The 10,937-nt window shown below is 34.8% G+C and overlaps 1 protein-coding gene and 1 long non-coding RNA gene across 2 annotated transcripts; both read right to left on the bottom strand.

The window, feature by feature from the left end:
- Positions 1-2,005: 2,005 nt before the first annotated feature.
- Positions 2,006-6,751, bottom strand: LOC119192186. Its single transcript, XM_037446021.1, has 3 exons — positions 6,540-6,751; positions 4,588-4,714; positions 2,006-2,156 (listed from the first exon to the last, which is right to left on the bottom strand). Exons 1-3 carry the CDS (start codon positions 6,628-6,630, stop codon positions 2,006-2,008), a joined length of 369 nt encoding a protein of 122 aa, XP_037301918.1. The 5' UTR covers positions 6,631-6,751.
- A 3,492-nt stretch (positions 6,752-10,243) lies between these two features.
- Positions 10,244-10,675, bottom strand: LOC119192187. The gene is made up of 2 exons (XR_005113590.1): positions 10,609-10,675; positions 10,244-10,483 (listed from the first exon to the last, which is right to left on the bottom strand). It is a non-coding gene; the product is annotated as an uncharacterized LOC119192187 (long non-coding RNA).
- Positions 10,676-10,937: the final 262 nt, after the last annotated feature.

The raw sequence follows: 10,937 nt of genomic DNA, 5'->3' as shown, positions 1-10,937 counted from the left end.
GATTTGTGATTTTATTTTTATAACTTAGTGACTACAATTAGGTGTAGGATATTCATCATCATCATCATTTCAGCCCTTGAATTGTCCACTGCTGGACGTAGTGTGGAACGCCCTACTGCTCGATAGACCGACGACTTGAAGAAGGCAGTGGGTAGTGGATGGATGCGGGCTGCTTATTACTCAAGACCGGGATGGTTGGCGCTCACTTGGAGAGGCCGACGTTCAGCAGTGGACGGCGACAGGCTGATTGATTGAAAGAGCGGTACTATAAAATAGTCTTACCAAAGTATTAAACCTGATTTATAAGTTTCTTGTATTTCTTGAGCTCTAAATAATAATGTGATACAAGTTAGTATTTTAAACAACGTAAGCGTGGTTAATTTGGTAACAAACAACCTAAAGGCACTTCGGGTAGTAACTTAAAAGTAATTTTATGCTGTGAGTCAAACTAACTTTGAATACAATCCATCCACGAACTTAATCTTACTAATATAAATGCGAGTTTGTGAAAATGTTTCAATATTTGTATGCTTGTTAGGAATAAACGTGAAAACAACTGAACGGTTTGCGAGCGAGACCTAGTATTACAAATATTATAAATGCGAAAGTTCGTGAGGACGGATGTATGTTTGTTCCTCTTTGACGAAAAACCTACTGAACGGATTTGGATGAAACTTTACAGTAATTTTGGTTATAATCCGAATAACACATAGGCTACAATTTATGATTGTGTGTAATTTGTTTATATTATAACGATACATATCAAGTAAGTCGGAAAAATATCCCAGAAAACTCCTTCACTTGAGCGAAGCTGCGCAAGCAAAAGCTAGTAAATTATAAATATAACAAATATTATAAATGCGATGTCGACTGCCTCGGTGGCGTAGTTGTATTACAGTACGAATGCAATGCTCCAGTCTCGAGTTTGAACTCCAGTTCCGGCAAAGTGATATTGGCATTTTTTACTCAGTATTAGCCCGGAGTGTCGACGGGCTCGCCTCCTATCACATCATGAGATATGCATACATGTTGGAATACACTCGGTGGAAAGTGGGTGCACTAGGAGCGTCTTCGCCTACCCTTTCAAGGATAAAAGTGAGTGTGTGTGTATAATTTCCAGCTAGTGCCGATGTCCATTTTCATTAATTTAAGTATTATGATAGCTTTAACCTTTCTGAACCGATTTTCATTAATAGTATTATGATAGCGAACAGAGAGTAAATATATCATTTTTTTCTAAGCAATTAGAAGTAAGCTGGCTGTAAGCATGAGTGTGTTTAACCGACTGTGGTTAAATGTTAGTAATATTTTTAATATCGGATTACACATAATATATAAGTTTTATTACGTCCAGATTAACTAACTTTCCTGGCGAAGGCGATTAAATAGAAGAACTTTGAAATAGGTCACTATCTCAGTGGAGAAGTCAGTTAGTATCAATGCCAATACGCGTGCCAGTATTCTTATCAGTATTGAGTAAACTTTCAGTGTTTATATTAGTAGTACTTTCAGGATAAATGAAATATATTGATTGTAACGTTGTTTATAATTAATAAAACAGAAGTAAATTAGCCAATCATGGTATCAAAATTCTACTAGAAACTCAATCAAAATAAGTTTTTATAAGTACCATACAAACGGCGATAGCTTGTGGAAATGGACTTCGAGACGAATGTCCGGAGGTTCAAATCTCTAGGGCACACACCTCTGATTTTTATAAATAATATGTGTGTATTCTTTGTGAATTATCGCTTGCTTTAACAGTGAAGGAAAACATCGTGAGGAAACCTGCATACCTGAGAATTCTCCAAACGTATTTTGAGGGTGTGTGAAGTCTTCAATCTCCACTTAGTCAGCGTGGTGCACTAAGGCCTAATCCCTCTCAGTAGAAGAGGAGGCCCGTACCCAGCAGTGGGACAGTATGTTTTATAGAGCTCATATTATTATTTAAGTCCCATACCTACGACGGTGAGGTTGACTGCGACATTTCTGGTTGGCGACAGCCCTAAAAGTCGACTCGACAGTGGTACAGCGCCTGATCGTCTTCCGTCAGAGCTGTGACGACTAAAGCCGTCGGCTGCCTATACAAATCTGCCTTCAATCTTCCATTGGTGTTGAATGCAGGGTCTGCCCATTCTTTGTCTGGAAATTCGAAGCTGTGGACAAGAGTTAAGTTATCAAATAGTGACTAAATTACTGCAAACAAATTTAATAATATCGAGCCTATGGATTATTTTTTAATCAGGTTTCGAGATTGAAATTTAAGAACCCAGAATTTGGAGATTTGATTTTTATCAATAAATAAGAAAGAGAACAAGATGTTGTAGGCACATTAGAATAAAAGCTATTATAGTGAATTGTTATATAAATTGCTTTAGTATTATATTCCCCGTGTAATGAAACCGTCTAAAGCGGAACTAATATATTTAATACTTTAAATCTAAAGTATAGTAGTCCTTTAATAATGGTTTTAAATACATGGACCATCAATAATACTTTGATCTAAGTGAATAAAGTAGTAGTCCTTTATTAATCAAAGATTATTAATCATTTTGAATACTTAGATGTATTATCTAGGTGTAATGGCTCTTATTCTAGTGAACACACGAGGTAACATCTGCGCATCAAATCTATAGATATATATATTTAAAATGAATCCCTATTTCCCTTGGTCACGCCATCACGTGAGAACGGCTGGACCGATTTCACAATTTTTTTTTGTTATGTTTGTTATTGTCAGGGGAAGGATCTTATGAAAGAAAAATTCAAAAAATTGTGCGGAAAATTAGAAAATTTAAGAAAACTTAAAGAAAATATAAATTTTAAAAGAAAATATATTTTTTTTTAACTGTCAATTGATTGAAATAGCTGTCAGCGATTGATAGAATGCGCGCTGCAAATTCATAGTTAAGACGGGACAATGTCTGTCGGGTCAGCTAGTGTAGTAAAAAAATGACTTTAAACACTGAACTTGTTCTAGTGAAATCAGGCTGATATTGTCTTACTACGATTTTAAATAGTAAAACAAACCTAATTTGAGTTAAAAGACTATCAAGTCGCCATTGTTGCAAAACTAAGGCAAGTCCGAAATGCGCCATTAGTTCTATAATTCTTAGTTTATCGCGGAAATACAGTAGGAAGTGCAATACAATAAACATCGTGCTGGTCTTAGCGTTGCAAACTCGGCTGCAGATTTGCGCAGTTTGTTTATTTAAGCTGTTAGTCTGTTTCCTGCGTTGGTATTTTCGGAGATATGAGCACTATATTGTTAGGGAATATGAGTTATTCGACAGGGATTCTGGAGATTTATTGCTAGGGAAATTGTATTTATATTCTCGACAGGTACCTATAGTTTATTATTTTTTTCATTTTGTTTTAAATGTAAACAAAACGATGTATATTTATTGCGTTTAGAATAAAAATAATTCAAATGCACATTAATTAAAGCTGTTTTTGAAGCAATATGCTGAAGGTGTTAGAATATTTATATCCACTAGATGGCGACCACTATTTGTGAAACCCGCCATAGGAGTTCATGTAAGTGTGTCGCGTTCCGGGATCAGCTTGTGTAGTGTGTATAATTAAAATGGTTGGCATAATGTTGCTGATTGCCGTGAGGTTATATCTCTAATTAGCAGATAGTATCTGGACTTCACTTGCCATGAGGTGCATTGGGGATCGCTGTGCGCTTATAAAAAATACTATATAAAACTGCTAGTGAAATTGAGGAAAATGTTTGTTTACATTTTAGAAAAATACGACAAATATAAAATATACGTAGTATTTCGAGGCTAACGTTAGGAAAGATTAATTAGCTGGCAGATTAACGTTCGCCGGGCCGATTGCCGAAATAAGACAAATGCTTGTGTGATCCGCAAATATTTGTTTCGGGATTGCGTATAGACTGCGGTGGCAGCGTCCCCCGATTAATATATCTGGTCTACCGCCTATTTAAATCTTTGCAGCATATCATCTAGTACGTCGTTGAATAAATATTTTTCTTTGTTTTTTTAGCTGTTAAGAGCAAGTTTTATATTATTAACAAATCATTAATTACTCTATATTTTATTAGAGTAATTAATGATTTGTTAATAATATAAAATTTTATTAGAATTGCTAACAGGAGTATAGATTTTTTATTTAAGGAGGGAAAAATATATTGTTATTGTCTTTGCTTTTCATTTATCTATTTTTGCCCAGTAAAATCTTTGAATCTAATCTAATCTATAAAATTTCTACTATAGGAATTATTTGAAAAAAAAAATGGACTCTTTGTTAACTATTTGTTTTCATTTTCTCAATTTATACGTATGGAGTAATGAACTGAGAGATCGTTTACATATTTTACACGTCTCCTCATGAGTTTCAGACTGATGTCTGTTATTTATGAGAAATTAATTTTTCATGCAGCCGTTCCACATAAAATATAGTATATTTTCAATATGGCGTTTTAGGTTTGATTCCCTAGTTGAAGAATATGTTAAAGAAACTTTAAGATATGACAGACATATGAATTATATTTTTGCAACATGGCATGCTACGTTTTATTTGATAGCTGACAGAAATGTAAATTATTGTTTATTTTACCTGTATATGGGCACGTTGTTTCTATACCATACTAGTATCATAAACTCGTCGTCAGTGGAGTCCGGTGTTGTGTCGCAGAGGAACGTAGTGTTGCCGCCTTCCAAAGCTTCTTGCCGAGATAGTGGACCTGTGTAAAAAATTCTTTTATACAACTGACGAGAAAAACAAGTTGCTTTGATGGTAAGCATGACGACCCCTCATACCTGCCGTGGTAATCTAGAGGGCTGTAAGTATTTTTTTTTATTGCTTTGAATGACGAGACGAGCTTGCCGTTCGCCTGATGGTAAGCGATACGACCGCCCATAAACAGTAGGAACACCATCCAACACCTTGAATTACAAAGTATTGTTTAGTATTTCACTGCGCTCGCCATCCTGAGACACAAGATGTTAAGTCTCATTATGTCCAGTAGATACACTGGCTACAATGTCCTTCAAACTGGAACACAGCAGTGACTACATATTGCTGCTCGGCGGCAGAAATAGACATTGCGGTGGTACCAGGCGGATTCTTACATATGACACACCTACCACCAGTCAAAGGCGGACAATTCTTTTTATTACTGATTGGGAATAGGGTACCGGACTCATTTTCGTTCTTTACTATTATCAAATATTTACATAATATAAATTATAACACAGAAGGAATTATTAAAATCCGGTAAAAAATCAACAAGTTATAAGTCTTTGAATTTCGGTGGAAGGGATAATTAACAAGAAACAGAAAAGAGACGAAATACCCACATGTGACGTCATCGGAAATAACGACGCGTGCGAAAGAAAGAGATGAAGCGATATCCCCAAATCGCGCCCACTTCTGCACATTACAATATTTTAAATATGAATTACTCGTTCATTTTTTAACCAATCTTTATGCAGTTTTCGCAATAGTGCTTCTTTTTCGTATTATTAACCATTACATATAGAATAATGTACAAAATCAAGCATAGGCCGGTCCCCTATTATCTAGGTTTCATATATCTACATAAATTAGAAATGCATTTTTCGTTTGATAAACAGCAGTAAGAACGATAAGATTATTATCTTATCGTTCTTACTGCTGTTCTTAGGCAGTTATAATATATATATAGAGATAATAGAGAAGAACTGCCTTTTCTAACTTACTGCTATATCGATTACCAGAGCAGATATAAAATAGCGATATCACGCGGGCTGTGGATTACAGAGGATTGAGTGGCACAAGCTTGCAGCCAGAGACATAAATGGACCGAGTTATGCCAAAATTTGATAAATATTTTTAAACATTTGAGGATTGCTAGTTTTTACAGCTGGATTTTTCTAAATACCCATAAAAGAAATGTGTGAATTAGTTAACACATAGTTTTTTGTGTTAGATAAAAACCGATAGGCGTGTTTTGATGAAGCAACTATTGCATTTGGATTAATTGCATGTTAAATATTAATAGATTATTTTTGGATAATTTGTAAGTTACTACGTTTTGGCATAACTGGGTCCGCATGTAAAGTTATAATGCCCAATGATTGCATTGATTACAATGAATTTAAACTTTTAATTAACGCTTTATGCTGAAGGGAATAAACCTGTTTTAATCAAACTTCATAAAATTTAAATTGAGTATTAAATCTCGTTGCATTGTATTTATGCCTGGTGGATATAAACGTTAATGACATTTACTCAATTGGTTTTTTATAGTTGGGTATTAAAATTTTATTGGAAAGATAACGTAGTTCCTTCGTTTGAATACATCTTTCATATTTTTAGTAGTGTGTCGTAAACTCTCATCATAGGCTTCTAGCAGTACATGAAACCTTCTAGATATAGTGTCAAATCAGAATATTTTTGTAATAAATAATGTTAGGTATCAGGATTCGAACTTACTAGTTTTATTTTCTCATCCCGAGTCACACTACACTATATTACAGATCTGTTATCTCCATTGCGTAATAAAGGGCAGTTTAAATTAATCTCACCATCAACTCCGACTATGAAAGTGTAAATTGGTGCGCAGATAAGCAGTAATATGTATAGAGGCGCCGGAGTGACGCGCATCCTACGGCCCATCCATGCTCCCGCGCTGCGCTTTCATTGGTCAATCAATTTTCCCGCGCATTTGGAATTAAGCGCGCGATTTTAAACTTCACGTCGGAACCGTATTCATTCTACTGCTGTTGTTATCTGTAACAATAAAGATTCTTGTTAATTGTATTGCAATTGTTTGATAACGCAATTTAAGTATTTTTTACTTCAGAATACCGCTTTAAGAGTATTTGTGTCTATTTATAATAAGTAATTGCACTTTATAGTTTATTATGTATAGTGTAAACTTATTATATTAGTGGAATTTTTAGTACGTTGCTGCTGTATAAGGAAGTAGAATTTTAAACAGAAAAGGATTCTTTGAGTTCCCGGTATTCACGGATTGAACCGAGTGAATTCACAAATCTGGCATTTTGTATCGGTTTTCGGGAAGTTGGTCAGGTCATCTCATTCATGCGGTAGACAAAACTGGCTTCTATTACAATATATTTAAAAGTCAGATGCAAAACGACCTCAATGAGATGCTCATCCACAACATGGCGCATTAATACTACTAAAAGTTCCCTAAATTCGTTATCAGTAACTTTATTGCAGTTAAAAATATAATAACATTCTTAGAGGTCCTAACAACTGCCTCAGTCATAATTCATATTCCGTCTCCTAAAGCCTGGCAGCGCAATCATCATTTTCATGATACGATTGGTCTCTATGAGTGATGACGACTAAACACCAGTTGCTCCACTTCGTCCACCTAATGCTATAAAAACAATTTGATTAATGACATAATAGAATTTTTTCGCAACATAGCTGCTGTCATCAAAATAATTGTCACAAGGTTTAAATCCAAAATTCAAACCGGTTTTCGATTTATGAATGAATATTATAAACATGAATTACATTTTAGACGATGTCAAATTACAATATGATAAACGTTAACTAATATATTATTTGATAACTTGTTTTTGTAAAGATAATTTATGGTTATAAGCTTTAATACGATAGAAATCATTAGCGGTATGGCGTTTATTGTATAGCCTGAACCAGGAAATAAAGTAATTAAATTATTTATTTCGTTATTTGAAATGTAAAGCAAAAGTAGAGCTCCTAAAACAGGTTTTTTATTTTCCTGGTCAGACTATAGAAGTAAATTTCATTATGCATGTATGCATAATTTGGGAGTAAGGTTATATTATATTGTAACCTATTAACCCAATCGAATGTTTGCCAACGCAGATATAAATTAATCTATAATCAGGGCTTTGGGGGGCATGCAAAGGCACACAGTGCTCCCAAAGGAAATTCAGAGAAAATAGAAAAAAAATCCATTTAAAAGTACAGGAAGGGAGGGAGGTACACAAAAATTATGGATATACAACTTTAGAGAATAAGCGTGTTTTCAAAAAAGAATTGCCAAAAAAAAAATGGCCTGAATATAATCAAGATGGTTTGAATCCTTTTCGTTAACCTGCATCCAATTTATAATTGTCTTACATAAAAGACGCTTCATTTACAAACACGATTTTATTCCTCCGACGTGCAAACATTACTCAAAGATGTATGGTATGAAGCTGTATTTACTGTGGAACAAAAGGTTTTGATTAACATAAGCGAGGAAGCCGTAGGCTCGTCTCTTTTGTTTGTATCAATTATCTTCCATGTCTAAGATTTATTGACTTTTGGCAACGATTGTTTCGTATTCTGATTGATCATCGCACGGTTCGTCTTTACGGTGCGAATGTATCTACTTTACATAAATTTAATAATAAGTGAGACAGAAATTAATTAAAGATTAATTTATATTATCGACTTTCAAGTCCTCATTTATATATTTTTAACTTCCTTAGTAGAACTCCATTGTGACGTCGTCAGTGAGATTGATTCAGAACACTAAATGATATATCTACGTCGTCAGGTTCAGAACTGCACTTAACATTACTAAAGCATCACACAGTCTACAGTAGAATGGACTGCTTTTAGAAGGCTGCCAGTTTCTCACAAATATCGAGTCGACAGCTTACTTTTGTGTTTCGAATCGAGATTTCGGCCCAGAAGTCCGTTCTCCTTTATCTATTAAATATTCACTCCCTTTGACACCAGCAACGCTTCGATTATCCTGATAATAATTATTCAATATTAGGAAATATGGCAATTGGCATCATCAATTGTATCGTATCCTAAACAAAACGACGATGGAAGCCAATAACATTAATATTAGGAATTCCATATACTCGAATGCTGTTTGCTATATCAAAAACCTTTTTCAGTGGATAAAAGTCTACTTGGATTATATTCAATACAAACGCTTCATTTAATCGGACGTACGGGATACGTGAAATTCAAGTCATAAGTAGATTGTTTGCTTTAATCAGTATCGTTTGTCCCACGGATTGCAGGGCTTAAGTGAAGATAATTGTAAGCAGCCAGGGTTGCCACACTTTATTAACGGTTGTGTAATGAACACATTTAACAGACAAAATGATAAATGAATGCTGACTCCATAGATGAGTCATTTGGCGAAGGTTGCGTAATCTTGTAATTGATTTGTTTTGTGCCGATAAAATTAATATGTGGTTTGTTTATGAATGGGTATTTATATGTTAGCATTGATTTTCGTGTTTAAATATAGAAGAGCTTGCTCGTTTAATAATAACTGTCATGTTTGTCTTTAAACAATATTACCAACCGCACAAAAAAATACAGCGCTGCATAACACCGTGAGCTTATAGTTGGAGTTAGGCTGGCTAAACTTCTAGTTGGCATTCACGTCACGCACAATGGTCCGACTTTTTACGGGCTTTTTGCGCCCAAATCGAGGGCACAAGCAAGACCCAAATTAATCATGGCCTTACTTGTCACTTTAAGATCAGCTAAGTCATACACGCTTATAATTACATCACAAATTTATGTAACAACAGTAAAGGAGAATGCCCATTTTTATATGAAAGTTGGGCTACGTTTGCGTCTGTACAAAACCTTCACTAAACTATAGGGAATATATCCTAATTCTTATACAAATTGAAAACAATTGGATATTCGATGGGAGTTCGGAGTAATCAGAACTTTTATAACGCAGTTATTTTGAGGTTAAGTATGGACTGCAATAATGTACGGCAGAAAGTAACTATGTGCCTAATTAAGGTCAATATTGCAGAACCTACTTGTTATTACTATAAATAATTATTGGACATTCTTTTCACTTAGCTTTAATTGCCATCATAAGATGATAGGTACTAACATATCTGATAAGACGAAACTCAATAAAACTTAAAAAGATAATATGACGGAATATTAGTTTTTCCACGGAGCATATTATGTTACCTGACCTTTTGTGTACTTATATATTTTTCTGACTTACGACTTATTCTATTACATGGATTACCTAATCCTTAATTCCACCTACCATTATCTCACTCCAATATGGCGTCAACGCATATTGTAGAATAGATTCAGATTAGTGTTTATGACCGCCCTATGCCTGACGCCAACCCTCTTTGGAGGATTCCGATCCCAGGCAACTCATGTTAGAAACACCGAGATAAAATGTTGCTTGGCCTGGAAATCGAACCCAGGAACTCACTTCACAGCCTGATTACGCTAATAGTTAATTACCATAGGGAAAGAAAAATAAAACGAGAAATACGAAATCGGATGCATATTTTTATATTATAGATGTATATTTTTAATAGAAGTATATATTCTTGGCATCCTAAAATAAAAACAAGAATTTGATATAGCTGCAGCACGTTTATATATACTCCTAAAGTGAGTGCATGACTTCTTGCAGAGCTGGTCGGGTCATGTCATGTTGTTGTTGTCTGTGAACCTCTCTATTAGCTGATCTCCAACAAGCAGCACAAACTCATTCCCGCCTTGAAACCTAAGATATAATGTAGAAGTTGAGTAAACATGTTCAGATTATTATTATTGTTAAACTGTTTTCTTTAACTTTGGCAAGATTTTTCCCACATTGTGGGTATGTTAATAATAATCTACAAAACTTACAAACTGGACAGCTCGTCCAAGAAATATACGTGTCGTTGCTGTGGCACCGCAAAGGTGCAGTTAATACACCGCCGAGATATGCCGTCTCGATTAACTGTCCTGGGTCTAGGTTCTAGACGACATTGTGTTGCTAACTAAAAGCCTTCCGTCTCAAAGTTCGAAACATACACTATACACGTTGTTTTTTAACAGAGGATTTCTCGACTCAACATTAAAATACTTAAGGCGATACCTCAAGGTCCATTTTCATACATTTTGTTTCGGCTTTAATCTGGGTAACTAAACAAGTATTGGCAAGTAAAGAATTTAAATTCACGTCTAGTTAGTGA

Source organism: Manduca sexta, unplaced genomic scaffold (assembly GCF_014839805.1).
Source record: "Manduca sexta isolate Smith_Timp_Sample1 unplaced genomic scaffold, JHU_Msex_v1.0 HiC_scaffold_2460, whole genome shotgun sequence".
NCBI classification, from domain to species: domain Eukaryota; kingdom Metazoa; phylum Arthropoda; class Insecta; order Lepidoptera; family Sphingidae; genus Manduca; species Manduca sexta.
This window is presented reverse-complemented; position numbering and strand designations above follow the sequence as displayed.